The following is a 24,846-nucleotide window of genomic DNA, read 5'->3' as shown; positions in this document are numbered from 1 at the left end:
ATTAAAACAACTAACCGTGGTCGCCTATGAATGGAATTTTTTATTTTTATTAAAACAACGAACTAGAATGGTAGCTCATGTGGCCCAATTTTATTATAAGATATTATAATGCTAACTTTATACCAATATACTATTCTAAAAACCAACCAACTCTAGTAGAATTGATAGATAGTGGCTTAGTTTGATTCGGTTGATGGCTCGACGATGTGATTAGTTTGGAAAAACAGCTTGACAACGCAACGACTTAGAGAAAGTCTCGGCGGCATTAGATTCAAAGCAATTGTTTGGCAACGCAATGCCTCTGTATTTAGGGAGAGTGGCCTTTTGTCGAGTCCATATATAATCTTCAGGCTCATGAATGATAAAAAAAAAAGAATATTCTTAAAAAATTATTAAATGGTGGATATAACCAAGTATAAGAATATAGTAGATAGAAAACTATTTGTATAATTTTGTTGAGAATCCCAATTTTTTTTTTAATTTGTAAAAATATAAAATTAAACCTAAGGAGGCCCATGATCCAATTGTAGGAAATGGAAATGGTGGGCTTCTCCTAACTACTTGGATGAGCCCAATATTAGATTGAATCAATAGTATGGGGTCAGAGCCCACTTAGCCAATTGGGCCTTTTTCTTTTCTTTCTTTTGAGAAGAATTAACCAATTGGGACAATTCAGCATAATATTTGGTAAAATTGATTAGGTTTCATTGTCCCCAAATAAGGTTGAAAAGTAATCATTTAACTAAGGAAGTAAGGGCCCACCTACGCCAATCACGTATGGCTTAATTGAAGCACCCAATCTTATCATCAGATAACATTATTAAAATAAACTTTCCAACGTAGGCCTGCCAGCCAAAATAATTTAGATCACACACCTACCTAGGCTGTAGGAAGTTCCTACAATCTGATTGAGACGATTTCATACCCTTTATTAATTAGTATTATTGTTATTAATATAACTGTTAAACCTACTTTGTTTTCTCTGACATCCTTCATCTTAATTTAAAACTGAAGAGTTTGAAAACTGGGTCACATTCTTTTGTGGTGCTTCCAATCAGTATATTAAATCCCTTCAAGCCATTGAAATATTCACAGAACAACAGATCTAGGAAGAAACTGTCATATGATGATGATGAACAAATCAACCATGATCACTTTGGAGTTAGGCTACCTCAGTATTAGAAAAGTATTCTCAAACTCTGAAGAATAAATAATGCAAATGTACCTAATTTATGAGGGCCCAATAATGGATCATGCACACATCCACTGACCATAGGAGATAAGAGGAGAGCAATATCTCAATCTAGAAGTTGACTTCTTATTTTCTTTGTTGAGGAAATCTAGAAGCTGACTTAGTGATGCATATCTAGACACTCGAATGGTCAGCCTTCAGTAATTGCAACAGCTAAGTGGAACTAATTGATGGTCAAATAAGACTGCAATGATCATCTATATATGACACAGGAAGTATACCTCAAACTTAAAAAACATCATATTACCAAGCAATGGCACCACTAGTATATCACCTCCTCCTTCTCTCCCTCTTGCTTCCTCTTTGCTTGGCCGCCGACCCGAATGGTCAGTACTGCAGCGATAGCTACAACGGCGGCCAAATAAGGTCGAACATCAACTATGTCCTCTCCGATCTTGTTGCCAAGGCTTCAGTTGGCGGCGGCTTCGCAATCTCTTCCTACGGTAAAGGTAACAATACAATCTACGGGCTCGCGCAATGCAGAGGAGACGTCAGTGAGGGCGACTGCTCGACTTGCCTCACTGACGCGGCTAAGCAGCTCCCTCTGGTTTGTCCAGGAAAGTCAGATGCGAGGATCTGGTAACTCACTAATTTCTCTGAAGGCTTAAGTTGATATAATAGTAGAACTCTGGCTGAGGTCGATAGTTTTACTCATTTTACGTTATAACAGGTATGACTACTGCTTCATGCGGTATGACACCGACAACTTTGTCGGGCAGTCTGACACAAGCTATGCTCTAATTCTCATCAACGTCGAGAACGCCACGAATCCCGAGGCGTTCGACAAGGCCGTGGGGAAGCTGATGAGGAAAGTCGAGGCAGATGCAGTGGTTCCCGGGAACGGTGGACTAGGGAGGGAGGAGGCCAAGTTCACGCCGTACATTACCATTTATGGACTTGCACAGTGTACGAGGGATCTCCAGCCGTTGACTTGCGCACAGTGCCTGTCGGCGGCGGTGGAGCTGTTTCCCGACTACTGCCGGTTTAGGAAAGGGTGTCGGGTTCTTTATAGCAGCTGCACCGTGCGTTATGAGATCTATCCGTTTTATTTTCCTCTTGATGGGGTTGTCACTTCACAGGGAGAGTATTCCAAGTTCATCTGGCACCCATAAGAATATCAATCTCTGTGTGTGTGTGTGTGTGTGTGTGTGTGTGTGTGTGTGTGTGTGTGTGTGTGTGTGTGTGTGTGTGTGTGTGTGTGTGTGTGTGTGTGTGTGTGTGTGTGTGTCTTAAATAAATGATGACTTGGGCTGGTGCATAGTGATATATCCTTAGTGGAGAATAATATATGTGATTCCATGTTGTCTACTTTAGTACTGTGGATTTTAAGGTTATCTTTATGCACTTCATTTGAGATCCATAAAATGGAAAACCTTTTCTTTTTAGGAAAAGTAAGTCAATGGCTGCAAATGGAGAGAGAACCAACTACTAGTCAGAGCAGCCCTTGCAGAATTGATTCTTCTTCAGCAACTCAAAGCATTCACTATCAGCAAAACAGATATCCATATGTCTATATCTATCTATCTATCTATATATATATATATATATATATATATATACAAATAAAAATTCTGAGTCAATTCCCAAGTAGGATCTATTTCTTAGTTCTTGCATCAGAAATGCATGGTAACGCAAAATTCCCGGACTGCCCAGATCCATATGATGCTGTGAGGGGAGTTCACAAAATTTTCTCTGCCATACCATGTTTATTTCTTACCAGATTCGTCCATTTTTGATACAGGTAATTACCAGGCGCAAATGGTTGCCCCTATGTATCATGGTGTGTGAATTTAAATAGAGGAAAGGAGAAAAATTAGAGTAGCATCCAGAATCTAGCAAAATGCATATACAAGAGGAATGCTTGCTATTACCACTCCACTGTCATTCATCTATACAAGTTCATGGCCAGTCAGCGCTACAAAAATTAAAACAAAACATACAGCTTGACATTAACATCCAATAGCTCGCAGACGCCTGTACATGAGGAATGCATTTGATACCTATATCATCTCCATTCTTCTAGTTATGTTAAATTAATGTTTGCTCAACAAACTGGTGACCTCTTCACTTGTGAACGTGTTCTTGGGAGGAACCTAAGCCGTGGTGAAAATCGTGGTGCAGTGTTTTTAGGAGCAGATGCTTTCCTTTTTAGAGAGGGTTGACTTTCAGCATCCAGAGAAGTAATACCTACCAAGAAGCAATATGCATATTAGTTTATCAAAAATCAAAGGTATTTATATTAGTTCAAAGCAACATTAATAAATTAATAAACACCTTCATTCTCTTCATTAACAGCAATTTTACTGAATGCTCTAATCCTTTTGCTCTCTGGCATCACATTGGAACTTGTATCAGCAGATGAGGAAACCGACAAATTTTTCTTGTTCTCGTTCCCTTCAGTTGTATAAAGATCTTGTACATTTTGAGTCAAGTTGCTCATCAACAAGTCCTGTTTGGTGTTTCCTTCGTGCCTTTCCTTTTCATCTACAGATTGTGTGCACCATGTGCTAACAGAACTAGCAACTTCGCCATTTGCAGCCCCTTGTTGTTCAACAGTTGAATTTAGCATTTCTCTCTGTGCTGCGGAACGAGTTAACCTTCTAGTAGCTGCCTTGGGACAACTCTTGTCATCTGCAACTAAATTTCTAGAATGCTTTGAGACTGTTAGTTTACACAGTTTCTTGTCTTCTAGCTCCTTGGATGCTTCTGCTGCTTTCTCCTGTGAAGTGGACATATTTGAACATTTCTCAAAGTCAGAATTCTTTGCCTCCTCCCTGCTGCTTGAAACACATGATATAGATAGGTCCCTAGTTTCTGAAAGTGAATCACTAATTGACTTTTCCAATGGATGTAGAATTTCAAAAGAGTTGTCCTTCAAAGAGGACTTGGACATCAGAGATATCCCTTTCCCATTCAAAGATTGATCCCTGAGATCTGTTGAGAGCGGAACCTTGTGAAATTCCTTTTCTATTTTATAGATGGGAAATTCTGATTCCACTGGCAGTTCATGTACTAAGGAGGCTAGAGCTGCACGAGCAGCAAGAGGACTGAGAAGAGGCACATCCATGTGTTCTTTGACTTCCACCTCAGATTGTTTATTCAGGCTTCTAGTGGATCTTCTCAATCCATTGGGTCTACTTAATGAAGTTAAGTGGGAAGCAAGAGTCGCTTTGCTCTGTCCATGCCCGCTCAGCTTAGCTGTACACAAGAAATAGTTTAGTAAATGTATAAATTGCTTATCAATCTATGAAAAATAAATATAAGAATGCAGCTTCAATAACATCCATTAAAGTTCTAACTTGAAACTGATGAGATATATAAATCAAGTGGAAAATTTACTGCATACTCTTTCGGTCGTCCAAATATTAAAAATAAAACCTTCTAGTACTCTGTGGTAATTAAAAGCAAAAGATCTAAAGTCTCACTAACACACAATGGGATTACTATAGCATGCACAGTATTGATACTATTTATTTTGTGCTAAAGATAGGTGAATAACAGATTAAGCTGCTTACTGCTTATTTCTCTGATAAATTTAGAGTCCTATAATGATCTCCCTGCCTGTCCTTTTTTCCCTCTATCAATCAATAAAAGTTTAGTTGCAGTGTCATACCTTTCATAAGTCCTAAAATAGTGTCTTCTGAGCATTCCAATCCATCAGCTAATTTGCTTATCTCTTCTACTTGCTTTTCCAACATTCCATGAAGCTCAAATTCACAGTTAGTTTCTTCTAAAAGAGAACAGGACGAGGGAAACTCGACATCAACGTCAGGATTTAAAGCAGTCAAGAATGCAGCAACTACTGGGTGACTGTCAATGTCCTTATCAGAGAGCTTCATGATTGACTTAGATGGAACAGTCACTGTATCCTCCTTCAGCTTGGTATTATGCCATTTGAGTTTAAAAGTACATCTGCAATAAACTCTATTTGAGTGTTTTACTCTGTGTATCTGCAAACAAACAGACCAATATCTGTAATTGGCATAGACAGTAAAGCTGTATACAAGGAAGCAAATGCAATGAGCTTGGACAATGAGGGTTTAACTGCAGCCCTTAAAAGACAAAATGGATTTCGATGAAGACAAGAAGAAAAACCAGGAAAGAAGGTTATTTATTTTTGCTCCTCCTGTGTCTCAACTTTCAGCACTTTGAACAACTTACACCAATCGAGTTACTACATTTTACATGCTATAATCTCTCAACAGAGGGAAGATGCCACATTAAAAATCAAAATTAGCAAGTTAACCCAGAAATAAAGCAAAATTCAGCCTAGAATTCACACAACAACTGTAAGAGTTCACAAGTTCCTCCTATTTCTAAGATGTCATAAAGAGGTCAAAAGGGTGGAGAAGAGGATTTGATAAATATTGCAGTACATAAATAGTTCATCGAGAAGCATACCTTCTCAACAACAGCATCATAGAACAGGATCCTAGATTGCCCCTCATGCATTGCGAGGACAAGTTCACCCTCTTTCATCTCTGAACACTTAGTGCCTTGGAGAGGAGTGGAGCGGAAACGCAAGCGTGCTAAAGCATCTTCTCTGGTGGATATAATATCCTCCTCGTTGCAATTCACAAAGTCCAGAATAACACCCAAAGTAGCACTACTGGAACTGCAGAGGAAACAGCTATCTCTTCAGCATATAGGTGTGGTATGCCAAATGAAGCTGTTATAGGTGACAAAGATAACGTACATGCAAAGATCTTCTGATACATAAGCAGTATCTATCAAATTGCAAATAAACTTTTGTCTACACATTTCTCTTAGCTAGAGAGATTCAAGAGAAACCAAAATGAATGCAATTTTTGCTGGCATACTAGCTGTTACCCTTATGCGCATATAAACATGCATGCAAGTTGCTTGATGACAAGAACTTACTCAACCATTGCCATTTCATGAGGGCCTTAACACTGCTAAAATTTCATATGTCAATTGTTCCACTGAATTATCAAGCATTGATAGTCCAAAGAGGTAAATATGAACCGGCAATTAAACTTCCACACTTGTTTATGCAAATCATCAGACTTTTGTATGGTTATTAGATCCCTTGATTTAGAAATGGAAATCTTGTATCCATTTTTCAAATTCCTTGTTCCAACCACAAGAGTAGTACCAATGTGCCTAAATAAAAACTTAAAAGGGCATAGAGAATCGTATACAAGTAATTGAACAACTCAAATATGTACTTCCATCAGACTCAAGGAGGTTTAATCAAGGGCCTGGCCCAAAGTTGCAAAAACTCCCTTTTCTGAAAGAGATTGCACTTAATATCTTCACGTGCATCCAAGATGTCCAGTAAATTCTTCGATTGCATGAGCTTCAAGGTCACGGATTCCTCCATCAATCCCTCAAGTTCCCACATCAAGCCCTCAGCAAAAATTATAACATTCTGACATTTAATTGAAGCAAAAATCATGAAAACGAAGCGCAATAAATCAAGACAAGAGTAAGCGATTGGGAACATTTTCACTTAATACACGAAACTCGCAAGAAAAAAATTAACCTCCAACTCAATCTTAATTCTTAAATCACTCCTCCTTTCCGACCAGGTACATAAGTAAGTGTGGACCATAAAGGGATATTGGAGTACCACATTCTTGCTTTAGATATACGAAAGCCGTCATATCATGAAGAATGAAGGCAGACCAAATGCATATAAGAGAAAATAGAACGAAGAAATGCGAGGAAAACCTAACAAAGTCGACGCCGTTCTCATCGATGGCAAAGGCATGCATTCGAAGTAAAACACAGAGCCAATCGGTAGAATCACTAGGAATCAAACAAAAACCTAGTAATCGTCTCAGCTAGCATTGAAGATTAGACAAAAGATGACCTCAAGGAGACGCGACAAGGGTGCCACGAGCCGTCCTTGCGCTTCCCTTCGAGCTCCATGGACTCCACCGAGATTGAAGCCATGAGAGCTCTCGACTCAACAAATCGAAGTAAGAGAGAGATGAAACGTAGAAGCAGAAGCCATGATCGCTCGCTCTGTCTCTCTCTGTGTACGCGTACTAGAAGAAGAAAGAGGACACTAATTATTACTTAACGGGAGGATCCCTTACCAGTAACGAGTGTAGGAAATTATTAATTCTTTCATCCGCATATCTTCCACTACACTGGTGCCAAGTACCCAAAAATAAACATTTCTGCACTTGAGAAGGCAAGAGTTTTCACTTCCCACACTGTCTATTGTGCGTGTTAGCTGATCTGGCGGTGCAGTAGTAAACAGCAAGTGCGGTACATAATGCGTGGTAACGGACGGTTCTGATTTGATGAAGCAAGCACTCCGTTACGGTGAACCTCCGGTCTACTGGTCTACTGGTAGATGGAACAAATATTTCATAATTTTTTATTAGGAGGGCAAATATCCACTTCTTCTCACGTGTTAAATCACTAAATATTTTAACTTCCAACAATTAAAAAAGAACTTAAAGAGTATTTATAAAAATCCCACGACTATCGAAAGAAATACGAATAAAAATCTTCGGAGGGTATAAATATAAAAGGCCATGGGTTACGAGACCATCTTGGGCCCCCATGGTGAGGCAGCAAAGCCCGGAAATCGCCGGCAATCATGGCCATGGGCATGGCCATACGGGTTTAGTAGTATTTAGGATGGAGTCAATAGTCGACGTGGAAGCAAGTGAGATGGCTACCGCGTGCATGGCCGCCACCTTTCTTGCCTTCGTCCCATTCATCTCCCCCCCTCCATCTTTACTTCATATTTCCTCTCACTCATATCAATTGTCATCCAAGTTTAGAGTCAGAGAGAGAGAGAGAGAGATGGCACGTAACCTTAGCCCTGCGTTAGCGTACATAGTGGTGTACGTTAGAGACGTAGCCAAGTCCGTCGCCTTCTACTCCACCGCTTTTGGCTACAACGTCCGTCGCGTTGATGAGTCCCACAAGTATCTCTTCCTCTTTGGCTTTCTTGTTAATTAGTTAGTTTAGTAACTCCCTATGTTTTAATTAAATTGCAAATAAACAAATACTCTTAAGTTAAGCTCAATTAGTTTAACAAGCATCGTTTGTTCAATTCAAATAATATTTTTATATGTCTTAAATTAATCTTTACCACATTCATCTAATATAAAATTTGAGATTAGAGATTGAATTAATAGCGCATTTTCAATTGGTAAATGTTGTGAGATTCATGTCTTTTTAGTGTTTTACTAACTTAATTTATCTTATTTTATAAAAAAGATTGTAAACTATGAAAAGAGAGGTTTTATTTGTAATATGGTCGAAATGTAGGGTTGTTATTTGTAATTTGTAATTTGTTCGTTGGTGGTGAGTTAGGTGGGCCGAGTTGGAGAGTGGACCGACTACAATCGCGTTCACACCGGTGCACCAAAGGGAGACGGATGCGATAACTGGGGCAGTGCAGTTACCGGAGTCGGGTTGGGAGAGGGGCCCAGTCGAGATCTGCTTCGATTACCCGGACGTGGACGCGGCGTACCGAAGAGCGGTGGAGAACGGCGCAATCCCGGTAAGCGCACCGGAGGCGAAGAATTGGGGGCAAAAGGTCGGGTACGTTAGAGACATCGATGGGATCGTGGTAAGGTTGGGGAGCCACGTCAACGAGCCACGTCAGACTCCATAGTAAATTTCTGGATTTAGATGCACCAAATAAGTTCTTTTACTTATGACTAATAAAGTGAAAAAGTTAATTAGAGTTTCCGTTTCTACTTAATATAAACAAGTTGAATTTTTTCGCTATAATTAATAAAATGCCTACGTATTGTGTAGCCAGGCTATAACCTATATATTGGGGAAGTAATTTTAACAAAAGTGACCATCACTCAGTCTACTTCTCTAAAGATGTTAGATCTAATGATCTAAAATGGGACGAATGGTTTATTATAGAAGCAGCTACTAAAAAGGTTCTCCCCTCATAAATATCCTTTCAAGGCAAAAGGAGTACAAAGTTTTGCATTAATATTTTCCTTGGAACATTAACTCAAAAGCTCTCTCTCACTCAGAGCATCTCTTGTGATCTTCTCACAAGACGGCTGACTCTCTTCTTGAACTCAGCCCTTCTCTCTCTCCATTCCTTCTGCAACAAGCAATTAAGAGGGGGTTTAAAAAAGAGTTTGGGTTAGAGAAGATTTGGTGAAATATGAAGAGAGATAATGACGCTGAGAAGAATAAATCAGAGATATGTCGATAATTATATAGAATAATAGAAACATATGATCATTCGAGCTTTCCATCACAACAAGTTACATCATTTCTTCTCAGCAAACCAACAAAACAAATCGAGCATAGGAAAAATTGGCTTGTTTTATGTTTTTGTCTATTCTTTGACCTTTCTCTGTTAGCTTAATAGTTTCTACGCACCAACTGAAGGAAGAAATACACCAGGCACGGATAACTCTCCCATGTCATCCTTTCGCCTTCGAACAATAAATTATTTAGAATTCAAATTGGATTTCTCAACCCATAGAAATTAAAACAGATCGTAAAATTTAGAGGATGTTTATGCTTAAAGAGTATTTATCAGTTCTCAAAGCAAGTATTAGTTGTGAACATTGCAGCTTCTCTATCATACAATTGCTTATTTTCCAACCTTGACTAAGACTTTGCAGAGCATCAATAGGTTTATCTATGACAATGGACAAGATACAGGGCATCAGGAGTATCCTGGAAGTAGTTGAGTTACCTTAACTACGTTTAAATTATAATGCTGTCATATATTCGATTTTATGCATTATTAATAATGGTTGACAATTAAAAACCGAAAGAAACTTCAGGGGTAATAGTTCGATATAAGTGACATATAATAGCAGGTCAAATAAACTTAAGGTATGTCGATTGTCTAATGGCCTGACTTTCGAATTTATCTGTCCAAGGCTTGTTATACATTCTAAGTATCAGATTCATCCAAAAGGTGTCTCTGATAAATAAACTGAATCGAAGTGAAGAGAGAAATTGCAAAGATAAGACAAGTGTTCTACTTACAGCTGCTTCAACATTTGCAGGAGATTCATCATTGGGGCTTGAAAGCATGGAAATGATGCTCAACACAATGCTCTCAACCTGCATTAATAGTAAAAAAAATTTAACATATAGAACGATTAAAATCTCATCCAAGTTGTGACCACCAACAAATATCATCGACACAAGAAGTTCAGAGCGGTTCTATCACCGTAACAAATCTAAGCTATCTATGTCAGAACAACTTATAAAACTGGAGAAATGAATGGCTACTTCTATTTATAGTGTTAAAGATGATTGGCAACATAAAAAACAGTCTGAAAAGGAAAAGAAAAGTACAAAAATGTTTCCAGGGATACAAGACCATTGAACCCTACTTTCTGTAGTATTAGAACTTATACTAAGATAGTAGTCCTAATCTATTTAGCATCAGTAGTAGGGTTTCACAAGAGCCCAGGTCATATTAAGGCTTCCGCTTAACAAACTTTAGCACGTATTCTCTTACGACAATAGTAGACCTATTCCCTACATGACCCAGCTAGCTTGTCATGAGCTCTGTTTACCTCGTAATCCCACCTTATTGCTACAGCTCCATTTGCAAGAGTACTTTAGCTATCATAGAAAATCTTGATAGCTTTTCCATTTATTTTGAGTTCTCTTGCCTGATATGCCAACTAATGGACAAGGCAAATCACAATCTTTTCCTCCTAAATTAAGTTTAAATAATTGACTAGTTTGAGTTTGATGGGCCATAACATTTTATACATCATTCTGAACATAGATTCTTCATATTTGTTTACCAAGAATTTTGATTATTTCATTAACTGAATCACATATCTAGTGTACCATATTTCTCTCCTTACAGAAAGATATAACTTTTATGACCTACAAGAAAGGCTATAGAGACAGCAAGCAGAGAAGCAAAAAACTTGAACACCAGAAAAGTTTAATTATTACTGTGTGCACAGGCGTCCAGCGTTCACTTGCAAGCTCATAACCATTTGGATCGTCCCCAGGTGCATGAAGAATAGATATGCAAACTCGCCCATCGGGATAAACTGAAAGAGTGTGACGACCGAGCAATATGAAGACCTCAATAATGAGATTAGCTAGATAAAAACAGGAAGACAAACTCATAACTAACCATTAGGATGCCACATCTCTGATGTAAACCTAACCGCAGGTGGACTATTAGGATAATTTTTTGGAAAGCTCATAATAGCATTGAAAAAGCCTCCTTCACTGCAACCAGGATCATAAAATTGGAGTTAAAACGCTGTAAGAACCAAAGCAAGAAACAAGTCTGCACAATGCAACTGACAATAAAGTACATAAATCTTTTCAAGCTTTGTCTCGGAAACAACAAATCAAGAGCAGAATAAGATGGTGAAGCTGTGATCTAGCAATCTTTTAAATGATCTAAAATAACAACTTTCTTGGGTTCTAACTACAAGAACAGCTCAACATAAAAGCCTGAAGTTAACATTTGAATGATACATGTTCGACTTCTACGAACCATCAAACATACAGAAAAATCTCAACTGCAAACTATGAATAACAATACTCATTGAATTTTCTCATAAATAATCATCGCAATGCACGAAACTCCTTCGACCCCCTTAAAATCCCAATTGTTTTTCTTCATTTTCTCCTTCCTGCACACTTTCATCTACTTTCTCCTCGCTTTAATCATGTCCAAGAAGCTATGAGAAAAAAATAGTTTTAAAAAGTTTATTGAAAGTTAACCAAATGGATTCCTGACCATGATACGGTGCCTTCTCCTTCTCCTCTCTATTCAGTTATCATTTGATCACTTAAAAAGGATCTTATCATGCTTTAGCAATGAGTCATGAAAGACACCATAACTTCACAGTCTGTATAAGTCAAAATAAGAGGCAGATCTTATGCAACCTAACAACTGAAAGTTGTAAATAACAAGGAAGGAAACGAAGAAAGAAAATTTGGACACAATTGATCACATAGACAGAAATAAGGAAACCATCCTCAGGGAAATCTCCTCTGAGGCAGATGCCATCAAGCATTAAAAGCAGAATAATTTCCAGTTTTTTAAAAAGAAAGCAGAAAAGGTACATATAACTATGTAACAACTATCAAGATTTGAGAAATTTATGAAGAAAGAAAGCAAGTTTCAGGGGCATAAACACAAACTCCTCTTCTCCTGAGTGTACCCCGTTAAAGCCCCAAGAAAGGAAATAAAGGTTCCAACTTTAGCAAGAAAAAAAGCCCTATATTGCAGAACATGTCAATAAAACACCACCCAAACAATACAACGAATTGATCTACAAACAGTCCAAATCTCCAATAACAAGAAAGATGATCCAATATGACAACTAGAGCCAAGAGCATCAATCCATAATCCAAACTACGAGAGGGATTCACTCACTATAGCGTATCCGGGGGCCCGATTATGGTCACGCTCCACTCGAAGATGTTGCTGTCGTCAACCAACCCAGCGGAGAAGCCATCCACCGGATTCTTGGTAAGATCTGATCCAACAACAAAGGAAAAAAAAACCTCAACCACGGATCGACCACAATCCGCAGAAAACCCTAGAGATCGAAGCCAGTTGGTTCAAGAATTCGGCACCTTTGAGCTGCTTCTGAAGGAGGAGACTCGCTTGGCTGTTGGCCGCCATGGCAGAGGAGGAAACGCAAGGAGAGAGAAGAACGTCCTCGAATCCCAACGACCGTGTAGAAGAGTAAGAGAGCGACCTTTGAAGCCGACACGGTCGTGGGCTATACAAGGATTGGAAATGGGTAGTCTACAGAGGATGAGAGGAGAGACCGAGGAGGAGGAGAAATGAAAGTATGCAACTTATAAATAGAGAAATATACGGTAAGTGGCTTTTGGTAAATTTCTTTAGTACAACTCCATCATAGGAAATTTTTTTTTCTTTTTCTTAGGCAAAGAACACTTTATTAATATCAATAAAATTGATATAAGCTTGATACACAACTACAACTTGATAATCTTTTATGGCATAACAAAGAAAATGCCATAGTAACAACCTAAGTGGGGGCATCCAGAAGATATTACAAAGACAAAAAAGAAATGCTAGTTCTATCGTGTTCACTGTAAATTCGAACACTACAGTCCTGCAATCGGTAGGACACTAGGAGGAAGCTTCAATAATGAATACTGCCAGCATGAACATTGGCCACCAACAATTAATTACGATAAGATAACTAAGTAAACTAAAAAAGCAACAAGCTTGGAGACAAATCGGGAAGGAAACAATAATTAATATGCTCGGATGGGCAAAAAAGAACCTCCATTCGTTAGATCCCGATATAGATGGTAGCAAAACATCCTAAATCTCTCACCCTCTCTCTAGAACCTATTCCCGTGGGCTGAAACCAATAAGTTGAAAGGAGTATAGCTTGAGCTCCCTATAAAAGAGAGAAATCTCTACCCACCCTACATCTCACCACACTAAGTACTCAAAAAATAACTAGGGTTTTTCGCAAAATGATAGATGACTCTAATACATTAAAATTTTCCTTTAGTAATCATGAGCCAGTATATTAATTATACAATAGATAACTAGGTCATCTCTTCTAAGAAGTGGAACCCATACTATATTTGAGCATTGTTTTATTTTCTTTTTCATTTCTTTGTTTTTCTTTTGAGGGGAGGAACGAATTCCTATAATGCTGCATGTGGAGTAAATATGGCATTCACGAGTCTCATCATCGAATCATGATGTCTTTTAGGGTCCAGTCCACCCATTTCTAAGCAAACTCAAGAGTTGACAACTATCATTCCCAGTAAATCTTGACCATTCTTTATCCAACTCACGCTCGGCTAGGCATCAAATTTAGCACTCATTTTAATGATTATTTTTTCTTTAAAATATAAAGTCCCTTTTTGATGATCTTTTTAGTAGGCTAGCTCAGAATCTTGTCCAATAGCAAGATGATAACTCGGCAAGTCAGTCACAAGACAAGGGTCCACCAATTCCCAGATTGGTTTGATGCCTCCATCCTTATCAGCTCAGTTTTCAAATTACGAAATGAAACTTAGATGTTCGTATGCACCAATCGTATGTTTGGATGAGCGTAAATTATTAATTGATAAATAGTAACCCAATTAAGCCTAGACATTGAAGAAACTAATCAAATAAAGTGGCTTTTACCACTAATTAGTGCTAATTAATAGCCCGGTTATATCTTTATCATCCACGTCAACACCTGTTTGCCATAGTACAGCAGTATGGTTGTCGTGGGGCCTACTAGGAAAAGAAAAGGAGAAAGGCAAACTTGCTCGACCTTCATAGTGGCAGAGATGGATGGAGATTGGTTCACACTTCACACTTACCGTTTGCCAAAAGAAGAACCATCCACCAGAAATCCGCTGGTGTCTATCTCAATCTACAGAGAAAAAAATAAAGAAAGCAGAATGAGATACAGACACTACCACTCACACCAATTGGAGATAAAACTATACAGCTGAGCCATAAGGATGAGAGATTGACTGGGAGAAAGAAAGTGAATTGATATGCTGAGGTGAAAAGAGTTATGAGTCAACCTGTGTGACGAGAAAAGAAACAGAATCCAATTTTAGATGCCTACGTAATCGTCGCAGTTCTGATGGACATCTGTTAGTAGCAATGCAATAAGCATCTGTAAAGGAAAGGAATTCCTGGTGGCATCTCACAGCAAAGATGGAATCCTGCAACCTTCTTTTGTCCGCAAAATGTAGTTTGATCTGGAACTCGGTAGAAGTCAAGGCAGTTTGCTTGCTTGATAAGAGATGTCAGCCAGAAAAAAATCTAATATTATGGGCCTCAAATGGCAAACTTATGATGGCATGATTACAGTTAATATGAATATGTGTGGTGGTAAATGGTAAGTAGAAAACAATATGGTACAACTGACTGCCAACAATAATGGGACCGTGCGAAGCATTAGGATAAATTTACAAATATTTCTCCAAAAGGCGAAAGCTAACAAATTTTGCTCCTCTCTCAGCTGGGACTTGTGATGATTCAACTGCGTAGGATGCATATTACTCACCAGATTTTAGAAATCGTCACATTTGGTCTTGAGACTACTGCACTGTGCGCTTCCTTTTTTTTGTCTTTCGCCTTTCCTTGGCCCAGGATAATCTGGAACTTGTTTGCCGCCGGCTGGAACTGTAAGCCTCCTCTCAGACATCACTGCCATGAGGAGTGAGACAAGTAAGCATTATATATACAATTGATGTTCTTTTAAGAAAAAAGTAGTTCATTCAGATTGTAACCAAGTGAACTCCATGGAAATGAGGAATGAGGTGCACAATAGTGTGCCAACTTCACAACAAGAAAGCAATACAAGCACACACTCAATGAGTTCATTTACTAGTTCATTTATTTTTAAGGAAAAAGTCCATAGACTGCACACTAAATGAGTTAAAAGGGGCAATGTGCACCATCATTTGACAAAGGGAAAAAATAATTCTGCATAGCCGAAGTTAAGTGGGACTCAACTTCACATATCCTCTTAGTTTTGTGCAATAAGAAAATTCTACTTGAAGATAACTTCACATGAGTTCTATTTCCCGTAACTAAGTACCAAGAGCCTTGCCAGCTGTAATTATAGAAAAAGAACACTATTGTCACCAAAAGTAAACACCAAGTTACCTACCAATAAATTGACAACCCTAAAGGCATGGACAAAGAGAAGTAACCAATCATAAAAGGAAAAAACTTGAGTACAAGCAGTGAGTTCTTTGCAGATGGATCGTCACACTGCAGTTAAACATGATACAAGTTAAAATGTTTAACCAATATAAGGGGAAAAAAGGAAAAGAAATATAAAACAACAATAGCAAACAAAACTTTGCAAAAGGTGAATTTCCATGGACCTGCACTCAGAAACAACCAGAAGCACAGGTGAAACAAGGTATGCAATGGTGTCAGACCAACCTAATGGAGGATGTTAACATCTGTCAGACTGTCACTAAGGATATTGATAATCAAGAAGTTCATTGGATTTAGCATTCTTCAGTTCTTCAACAGGTCTACCTTGAAACAAACATAAATATGACAGGCTTTCTGAATTCTTCAAAAAGAACAAAATAAAACTTATGATGGTAGTGTAGCAATTTGAAGACACCTTAGCTTAGCTTAATGAAAAAATAAATAAAAAAACTAAAGACTTCGGTAAAGGTGAAGGGGCTCCCAGGCAGGGACGTCTGGCAGAATGATTGGCCTCCTGCCCCTTCATCTCACCTTAAGATGATGAGTAAATCTAAGGGATGGCAGCAAATTGGTGCATATTCTACAGTAAAATAAGTGTTCGTGTCTCAACATGGAAATACTTCATTAAAACAAAAGGAATGAGCCAGGAAATGCTGGCACCACTTTGCCTAGCAGCATGTAGTTGGGTCTCCCAAAGAAGAAATCCAGAAAATCCCTTCTGTCAGCAACCCCTTCCCTAAAACAACTTGACAGGTCAACATGTACAGTTACTAGGAAAAAAACATCCCAAGTCATAAAATAAACAATTCAGTGATGGGCCTCATTTGCCACATTTGAAAGAGCTTGATATGGACCAATCCATACAGGTATTGTCGCCAAAGTAGGGAAACAACCTATCAATGACTACAGGCAGCTTTAAGGCAATAAATTAACATCTTAAGAAGATGCACCAAAAAAATGCCCATAGAGACAATAATTGAGCAGAAAAAAAATATCATAATCCGGTAAGAGCTGCAAAAGAAGATGGAAAATTATCTTGTACTGTACTTACTATCTTGGGGGAAGAAATTGCAAAATGATTAAGAAAAAAAATCGCCCATCTGATTACACTTTCAGAGGATGACCATTAGATCAGAAGATAAAAGCTTACTAAGCTGAAGTACTACTAAACAAAGCATTCAGTGGAAATGAACTTTTGTGACACAGTAAGATGAGTGTTAAGTGTCCTCTGCAGTCATATATACTTGAACACCCTGCTCCTTTGAAAGCCATAGCATGAAAACCGTTGGTTAACAATAATTTTACCCAAGTAAACATAAAATAATTTTTTGTGATAGAAGAAAGAGCAAGATCGATGACCATAACAGTTAATCATTAATAAGACCAACAAAAGAAAGGTAGGATAAAGAAATGTATTTGTAAGGTCAATATGTAGAAAGAACCAATTAAGTAATTAACTAAACATAGGCATGAAAGAAGTTTCTTTTGGACATAGTTAGAAACAAATTGACCAGATCTAACACAGTTTCTTAAGCTGGAAATTACTAGAGTGCAAGTACTACATTCAATTAGCCCAGCACAGTCAAGCAACCCTTCTAAGAGGATAAAGCATAAAGAGGAGAGGTGCCACTTAAATGTCCTTTTGTTATTAAATGGAGAGTACTGTAGAAACCAGAAACCACATTAAAAATAGCAGAAAGTGCATAGGTCCAAAAGGATTAAAATATGAACACTGAAAGGAGAGTAAAAATAAAAGCAAATTAAACAACATGAGGGAGATATAATATGAAGATACCAGTGCTTATATAAACGAGCAGTCTCAAGTTGTATTCTGTCCTAACAAGAGAAGAAAAAACACAATAAATCATACAAAGATTCTTTTCCAACAAAAAGAAAAGTAGGTAAATTAAGCAAGTTAAAAAATTGTAGTACATCACTACTAGCTTGAGGTCACCATCTTCAGCTATGCTGACAACAAGGGAGTGCTTTGACTCGGTTTCCCTCCGTCAAAATAAAACTGCATTGTGGCTGAGCATAACAAACAATAGAAAGATACCCATATTGCAAGATCCATCTATTGTGGCTGGGCATAACAAACAAGAGAAAGATACCCATATTACAAGATTAGTGAACGTTAATGTTTCCTGTAAGTTAAGAACTCTATTTTGCATGGTATTTTTGAAGTTTGAGATAAGAAATTAGAGTAAACCTGATTGCCTTTGTGCTTCTCTTGAATTGCCTTGATCTTTGGTTGCAAATTTTGCATTACCAAAGTCAATTCTACCTACAGAATCAACAAAAATTGTCAACCAAAAAGTTGTACAACATAAGCTGCTTGCTAGAGATGGACTTTTTTTCTTTTGAAAAGTCCACAGGAAAATAATTTCACAAATAAAAGGTAATTGAATGATGAATGCGTAATAGGATGTGAAGTTCTAATAATGACTTCTAACTTTAATGGCCATGCAATAAACATCTTCCACAAGCAAGAAATTGCACAAAGATTGAAATTCTGGACACTGTTGTTTGTCTCTCCAGCTGGTAGACTTTCTAAATTAATTTCGAAAGGTGCAGCTAAATAGTACAGAAATCCAAGAACACAATCAGGACAACTTCTTTTCACATGAGAAAGAACAGTACAACTACCCACTTGCTTTGTCGTCAACGTAAGGGTTGCAATCTTTACACCAACATGAGAAGAATAATGGCAAAACCATAAGCATACGACATATGTATAGCTGTAAGACCATCATTTAACACCTGCAGTCGAAAATATATCATGTTAGCATAATCCTCTAGGAATCAATGGATTTACATACATGCTTAGCAGTAAAATCCAATTCATGCGAAGTATTAACTAAGCTACCACTTGAAGAAGAAATGTACAGCTGATGTGAAAAGATTCTTACTAATCCTCAAGAATTCAAAACCAGATTGGATGCAAAATCTACTGCCCGAACATATTCCAAACCCCAAGGAGACAAATCTACACAAAAACTAAATATGTAATCTAGAGAAAGAAAAATCAGTCCTCCAATTTTTTTTTTCTAATCTTATGATTCAAAAACCTCCAAATTCTTAAAAGCACAACAAAATTATAGTAAGAAATAACTTGAGGACAACTTCCATGGCCTCCAATATGAACGCAAATCACCCACCATTCTTTTGAACCACCGTAGTGGCACCTGCTCTGACAGAAGTAAAAGTGTTAGCAGAGACGATGACAGAATCGGCAAGCATGTCCAGGAGCCCCTTGGTTGCTGAGACAGATCCATGTAAATCCACCAAGGAATCGACGGTTGAGCAGAGGTATCTCCTGGAAGATTAGCTTGATCCTGGTGTCTACAGACCTCTGACGTCTGTTGAGTGGAAATCCATTGCAGCAATAGGCCTCTGTGGTCATTTGAGTGCTGTTATCCGTATGAACAATGCATGGGTACGTCAAATATACCAAAAATTAAAATACTATCAATAACTTATTAGGAATAAGCATTCATTATCATCTATAATCATTACACTTAATTCCTTTTCTGAACAAATACAAAAATAAAAATAAGGATAGCAAAGTGCGGAAAAAGAAATGGGCCCTGAAATGTTCTAACTCTTAAGATACCAAAGCAATGGAACATCAAATATATGATATCAAATGAGAGTATGTTGATGTCTATGCCTTATGCTACTAAAAGCAACAGTGCATCAGTCGTGATGTATTTCCTAAATTTCTCATACAAAAATCTCAATATACCAAAATTCAGGAATCTGCGCCAATAATGCTGCATAAAGTGGGAATTGCTATTTATATGACAGTTCCTATATCTAAAGAATATGTATGCTATACTACCTGAAAACATACATATATTTGTCATGACCATGCGAATTTACAAAATTTGTAAAGCTGTTCAATGACTGGTTTGCAGTGTGAATAAAACACAACAAACAAAATTCAATTATCAATGTCATCCAACCAACTAGATCATTACTATTCCTAGCAGCAGTAATTAAAAAAAAATCACATCATATACTTACATAACAAGTTAACAACGTGTCACAAAATAAGTACTTCTCTAATTTAGTTCCAACAAATAGAAAACAAAGAATGGAGGTACTAACAAAGGCCAATAGCATGTGGCTCCGCAACTGGATACTTATACTTCAACTAAGAAGTGAAGACACCATAGAAGCAAACTCAAATTAGTTGACCTTCCACAACTACCAGAAAGCAGCACATTAACGACATACTGAACCATGTCAACTGTCAAATTGACAAGTGTAGACATATTAGAGGTATCAGATGATAGACAACGGTAACATAAGCACCAAATAGATTTCACAGACTCTCAGTGCCAGTGCATTTTAAGTTTTTAACGCAAGACATTCTAAATAATGTGTAAGCTTCAGGTAAAGCTAGGAACTAAATAACACTTAACAGTGTAAGACAGGGAAGGTAAAAAAAAATGTAACAAGGTAAAGATGACATATTGCTTGGCCAATTTAGCAAATAATCTCAATAAAATTTTAGCCGACAACGGAACAATAATACACAACATGCTCGCTACGCAAGTAAAAGCAGAAATATGAAATAATGGCATATTGGTTTTCTTAGATATAAATAAGTGCAGTAAGTGCACGGAAAGGATGGCTATTAACAAATCGAACAAATAACCAAAATAGATGAACCACAAAAAATCTAGGTCAAGTATGGATTGCTCATTCCACTCGAATAATAACTACATATTCCAGACCATCCATTGCCAAATTCCATCTAATGAAATAGTAATACATATGCTCAAGAACTCCAACAAAACATTAACAAGACCCCTAGCAACAGATATTAATTGGCAATGTCTGTCTGAACAAACTTGCTAGATTCTTACTTAAAAGCAGGTGGGAGGGACTGCAAACATATCCATGAGCTTTTAAGAGCAAAAGCTCGCCTATAAAAATTGGTGGTAAGTGGGAAAATGTGACCTCCATCTAGGCTATTCATATCTAAAATAAAAGAAAAGGAAAATATCCGAGAAACATACTGTGTAACCTGTACCATTTTCTTGAGAACTTCCAAGTGTGTACCAGTTGAGTGATCTCGGAAATTATTCGAACCAATCATGGCAGCAGATATGGGTAGTCAGCAAAGCTGAGTTGCAAAAGAAGCATCAGTGGAGCAATTCAACTTCATTCCATTAATATCTTTTCATCATACAAAGTTAGTGAACAATGATGCCTTTTTAAGGTTAACATAAGTTCATTGGCTCTAGATGAGGGGGCCGCATGCACACACGAACTTCATGTTCCTCTGGTCCAATGCTGTGTTTAGGGACCATTATCTCCAACCCTGTTCCAGATTCATCATAGTATGCCTCCAGCTTAGCATCTTCAGGAATCCGTGTAGCCAATGGAATTTCCCTTATGAATTCCCCTGGAGGACAATGCTCAGGAGAAGGGTCTGTCAGCTTGAACGTCCTATCGTGTCGTTTAATATAGGGCATGCGAGCAACACTGAGACATGATACCTTAACTATTCCATGAGTAAGGGTATTCCTCCAAGACACCTTCACCCTCTGTAAATCACAGAAAGGTAAGCTAACCACTATCAAGTAACCCTCATCGTCCTCATATATCGTCTTCGCAGCAGTCACAGGACCAGATGCATGCCTCATCACACCGGTAAATTCATTTATCCATGACAGTTCAGATGTGTGAACGTCCATATCTTGAGCCCTGTCTAAATAAGAGTTACCAGCTAAGCAACAATCCTCATCCATTGCATGGGGGAAGAAATCCTTCCTGCGTTTGCTGGACATAGAGGAATTGTCTGTTCCATCCCCAGAATTATGATTTGATGGTTGTGTTGACAAATTGAGACCAGAACCATTAAGAAGTTTCTTCTGATAGGGATTCAAGGTGCTCTTCGATGGGAGGGATGGTCTCTCGAGCTCAAAATCCGTGCTCGGAAGATTTCTCCACGACCCAAAATCGCTAGCCTCAAGTGGGATGGAGAAATTAAGCTCCCGTCCAGTGAGCTCCACCCACTTCTTGCGATCAACCTCAGGAACCACCGACAAATTGGGTGACCTAACTAGTTCGATCCCATGAAGGCACTGCGGATTCGACAAACCTCTATAATGCTTTCGCTGCATCCTATGAGATCGCACAAAACCTTTTTCCGCACTAAATGGGAACTGCGGCTCACCAAGGCGAGAATGCCCATTCATGTAGCTCCGCAGCTGCATCTTACCAAGAGCATTCTCAGGCCTCTCCTTAAATACCCACATATACATATTCTCCATGTCATGCTGGACTAAGAACACATCAAGCCGGAGGTCTGACTTGTCGAAACCTGACACCCCATTCGCGTCCTGGATTACCTTCGCCTTTGATTTCTCCGACAAGGCAGGCTTGAAATAGAAATTGAAGAAGAACCAAGCGCCCCAGATGCTATCCCCCCTCTTCGCGCACTTGCGGCTGCCACTGCCTACCTTCGGAAAGGCAACGGCAGCGTCGGAATCAAAGACTTGCGTCCCGAGACTTACGTCCAGCATCTCGCAGGCATCTGATCCCCACGGCTGCGACGGCGGAGATCTCTCCGCGGAGAGAGGAAGGTTGATGTCAGGGGCGCCGGAAAGCGTGCTCGGCTGGAGCTGAATCAAGAGCTCACGGTCGCAGTCCTCGTAGGAGTTGACTCCACCGGTGGGATCCATGGAGAGGTGGGTGGAAGGGTGGTGGTTCTCCATGGATAAGGTGGTGATAAGGGATTCCCCCATGGCTCGATCTCAAATCTACCTCACAAATCACCAATAGCATCGCACAGGAAACCCTAGATCCATCTAAGGATTCCAAAATCGACGAATCCAATGGCGAAAAAAGGCGAGATTTTTTCCGACCTCTAAGATTAACAACACCAGAGATTTGATTAGGGGAAGGATCTCGTTAAAGGATTGCCTTTTTTGGTTCGAATCCAAGCGAGGAGGAAATGTGTCGTCCCCATCTCGAGCGTTTCCGTTTCCGTCAGAGATAACAGCGGAAGAGAGAGAGAGAAGAGAGGAAGAGGGGAAAACGGTAACGGTTGTTACCGTTAATTGGAACAACCTCCACCAGATGGAGCCGGCCTCTGCCGTTAGATGACGGTGACGGCGTATTAAAAACGCGGTGTCTGATCTCGTATCTCCTCAATCATGGAGGAATCGGTCAAAAAGCGGTAGGTTGTCTTGAGGGAGCTACCCCGCCTCTATTCTACACTGACAGAGACATTGATCTTGAGATCTTGCATTAAATTAATCATAAAGCAAAAGTTGTTGATAAATTTGTTAACTCTTTTTTAAGGATTATGAGAATAAATTTGTTAAGATAGCAATAACATAGAAGAGGTTAAATTGACTCCTTTGACTAACCCAAAATAATATAGGGATGGATAGTAAATTAAAAAAAAATTAATACAAATTATGAAGTACAATTTAAATATCATAGTTACTACTGTACTTTAAGAAATATCATGATTAGGTAAAACTTATCTAATCATGATAAAAACTAAAATTAGTCTTTGGAAAAAGACTATTTTAACCATATAATTATTATTAAAGAGTTAGAAATTATAAACATATTTATTATATAAAAGAGGTTAAATTTAGTCATAGAACATACCCACGAGAGTGATAAGTAGACTCATTTATTTAATATTTCTTCTTAGGTTTTTCCCTACTTCGTTAGCTTTTGAAGCAAAGGAGTCCGAGTCAAAGATCACAAAGGTTGGGAGAAAGAGTTCATCCTTATCAGATCATAAATAGAAGGTGGGGAATGAGAATGTCAAAGGGCAACCCATTCAAAGTTTGGCAGCATGGTACACTTATCATCAGCTTTGTTGTTCAAACAAGAATGCTGCATGACATAGCATCAAAAGAGAGAATTTTATAGTGAACTACTCCATCAACACAAAGTATGTCATCATTATATATATATATACATATAAAGCACTTCAAAATGGACTATCTTGTACATTACTGCATTCTAAGACAATAAAAAAAGTGCAAATTAAGGAGTGGAGGTATCCATCATCTTTACTAGACCTAAGTGCATGATTGGTTCAGTAGTGCACTGCAGCTGTTTTTAGAGAGGGTTAGAGTGGAGCACTCACACCTAAGCCTTTCACCTTTTTCCACTTTTGGATGTGAAGAAGTTTTAAGTTGGGAACACAATCAATTATAATGCATCTGACCTCATCAAAATCTCTTTTACCTGATTCAGTGTTCACAAACCAGTCCCACTTATTGAGTTGGAAGCTCTTGATGCTGGCCTCATCGCATTACAAAAGCCGTCCAATTGTTTCACTAGCATTGAGGTTATAAGAATCCATGGCTCAAACATAAGGGGAAAAAAAAATTGTCAAGAAAACTGTGAAAATAGATCCTTGCAGCAGAAAGATACCTTACATCAGATAGAGATATAAAGCTGAATGACTGAATGAAGAAAGATACCTTACATCAGATACAGATATAATAAATATCTGGAATTAACAGCTTATTGCTGTTGTCTCCGTTGATCTTGTTACCTCAACAAATGAAGTCCTACTGCACCTTTCTTGCCTAACAAATTCAAGTCTCCTGTCTCAGATTATCCACATCTTTCTTCTCCATGACACCTCTGGCTTTGTTCACAAGAAGCCCTGTCTGAGCTCCTATCCACAGATTCCACGCTAACCAAGTGCCCATTAACCAAAGAGCTATCAAATTCATTGGATTTATGGTTCCTCAACTAGTATAGACTGCATTTAGTCCATATCTGCAACAGTTAAAATCAGTATAAAATCAGAACTGATGCTTTCAGCATCATGCAAGTACATCATCTTATTTTGACTTCATCTTCTGATGCTCCAAAGCACGAGAGTGAGGCCACTATGAGAATCTCAGTCCTGGAGGCTCGTTGTCGTGAAACTCAATTGTGAAGGATTCTTTTGCAGCTT

General features: G+C 38.4%; 5 protein-coding genes across 9 annotated transcripts; 2 read left to right on the top strand and 3 right to left on the bottom strand.

Moving 5' to 3' along the window:
* Nucleotides 1–1,478: 1,478 nt before the first annotated feature.
* On the top strand, nt 1,479–2,510 carry LOC140776606 (cysteine-rich repeat secretory protein 55). The gene is made up of 2 exons (XM_073120357.1): nt 1,479–1,831; nt 1,923–2,510. The coding sequence occupies exons 1-2, from the start codon at nt 1,506–1,508 to the stop codon at nt 2,362–2,364; spliced, it is 768 nt and encodes a 255-aa protein (XP_072976458.1). The 5' UTR covers nt 1,479–1,505; the 3' UTR covers nt 2,365–2,510.
* Nucleotides 2,374–7,431, bottom strand: LOC140776604 (uncharacterized). Of its 5 annotated transcripts, XM_073120355.1 has the most exons (6): nt 7,089–7,229; nt 6,442–6,644; nt 5,654–5,867; nt 4,866–5,202; nt 3,527–4,450; nt 2,374–3,439 (listed from the first exon to the last, which is right to left on the bottom strand). In XM_073120355.1, exons 3-6 carry the CDS (start codon nt 5,729–5,731, stop codon nt 3,297–3,299), a joined length of 1,482 nt encoding a protein of 493 aa, XP_072976456.1. In that variant the 5' UTR covers nt 5,732–5,867; nt 6,442–6,644; nt 7,089–7,229; the 3' UTR covers nt 2,374–3,296. The 5 variants fall into 5 exon arrangements, with proteins under 5 accessions (XP_072976456.1, XP_072976455.1, XP_072976454.1 ...); XM_073120354.1 differs by lacking the exon at nt 7,089–7,229 and adding an exon at nt 7,318–7,431 and having other exon boundaries at nt 5,654–6,644; XM_073120353.1 differs by lacking the exons at nt 6,442–6,644; nt 7,089–7,229 and adding an exon at nt 7,318–7,376.
* A 607-nt stretch (nt 7,432–8,038) lies between these two features.
* LOC140775609 (uncharacterized) lies at nt 8,039–8,858 on the top strand. Its single transcript, XM_073118990.1, has 2 exons — nt 8,039–8,163; nt 8,555–8,858. Exons 1-2 carry the CDS (start codon nt 8,039–8,041, stop codon nt 8,856–8,858), a joined length of 429 nt encoding a protein of 142 aa, XP_072975091.1.
* Nucleotides 8,859–9,086: 228 nt separating this feature from the next.
* Nucleotides 9,087–13,020, bottom strand: LOC140776500 (ubiquitin-conjugating enzyme E2 13-like). Its single transcript, XM_073120229.1, has 6 exons — nt 12,800–13,020; nt 12,597–12,699; nt 11,337–11,434; nt 11,150–11,250; nt 10,217–10,294; nt 9,087–9,311 (listed from the first exon to the last, which is right to left on the bottom strand). The coding sequence occupies exons 1-6, from the start codon at nt 12,846–12,848 to the stop codon at nt 9,234–9,236; spliced, it is 507 nt and encodes a 168-aa protein (XP_072976330.1). The 5' UTR covers nt 12,849–13,020; the 3' UTR covers nt 9,087–9,233.
* Nucleotides 13,021–14,960: 1,940 nt separating this feature from the next.
* Nucleotides 14,961–22,910, bottom strand: LOC140776499 (uncharacterized). The gene is made up of 6 exons (XM_073120227.1): nt 20,921–22,910; nt 20,004–20,145; nt 19,052–19,286; nt 18,544–18,653; nt 18,103–18,177; nt 14,961–17,976 (listed from the first exon to the last, which is right to left on the bottom strand). Exon 1 carries the CDS (start codon nt 22,652–22,654, stop codon nt 21,125–21,127), a length of 1,530 nt encoding a protein of 509 aa, XP_072976328.1. The 5' UTR covers nt 22,655–22,910; the 3' UTR covers nt 14,961–17,976; nt 18,103–18,177; nt 18,544–18,653; nt 19,052–19,286; nt 20,004–20,145; nt 20,921–21,124.
* Nucleotides 22,911–24,846: the final 1,936 nt, after the last annotated feature.

Source organism: Typha angustifolia, chromosome 14 (assembly GCF_048772165.1).
Source record: "Typha angustifolia cultivar Huaian chromosome 14, ASM4877216v1, whole genome shotgun sequence".
NCBI classification, from domain to species: domain Eukaryota; kingdom Viridiplantae; phylum Streptophyta; class Magnoliopsida; order Poales; family Typhaceae; genus Typha; species Typha angustifolia.
The sequence above is the reverse complement of the archived record's forward strand: the minus strand, read 5'-3'. Positions and strand labels throughout refer to the sequence as shown.

Bases quoted from the DNA above. Each gene is read 5' to 3' on its own strand.
- LOC140776606 (XM_073120357.1), top strand. From the start codon at position 1,506: ATGGCACCACTAGTATATCACCTCCTCCTTCTCTCCCTCTTGCTTCCT. The intron at 1,832-1,922 runs GTAACTCACTAA...ACGTTATAACAG, and splicing joins AAGTCAGATGCGAGGATCTG to GTATGACTACTGCTTCATGC.
- LOC140776604 (XM_073120351.1), bottom strand. From the start codon at position 7,171: ATGGCTTCAATCTCGGTGGAGTCCATGGAGCTCGAAGGGAAGCGCAAG. The intron at 5,868-7,088 runs GTCATCTTTTGT...TTTCCTCTGCAG, and splicing joins CCTTGTCGCGTCTCCTTGAG to TTCCAGTAGTGCTACTTTGG. The intron at 4,451-4,865 runs GTATGACACTGC...TCTTGTGTACAG, and splicing joins TATTTTAGGACTTATGAAAG to CTAAGCTGAGCGGGCATGGA.
- LOC140776500 (XM_073120229.1), bottom strand. From the start codon at position 12,848: ATGGCGGCCAACAGCCAAGCGAGTCTCCTCCTTCAGAAGCAGCTCAAA. The intron at 11,435-12,596 runs GTGAGTGAATCC...TCCTGGTTGCAG, and splicing joins GGGCCCCCGGATACGCTATA to TGAAGGAGGCTTTTTCAATG. The intron at 11,251-11,336 runs GTTAGTTATGAG...ACACTCTTTCAG, and splicing joins AGAGATGTGGCATCCTAATG to TTTATCCCGATGGGCGAGTT.
- LOC140776499 (XM_073120227.1), bottom strand. From the start codon at position 22,654: ATGGGGGAATCCCTTATCACCACCTTATCCATGGAGAACCACCACCCT.
- LOC140775609 (XM_073118990.1), top strand. From the start codon at position 8,039: ATGGCACGTAACCTTAGCCCTGCGTTAGCGTACATAGTGGTGTACGTT. The intron at 8,164-8,554 runs GTATCTCTTCCT...GTGGTGAGTTAG, and splicing joins CGCGTTGATGAGTCCCACAA to GTGGGCCGAGTTGGAGAGTG.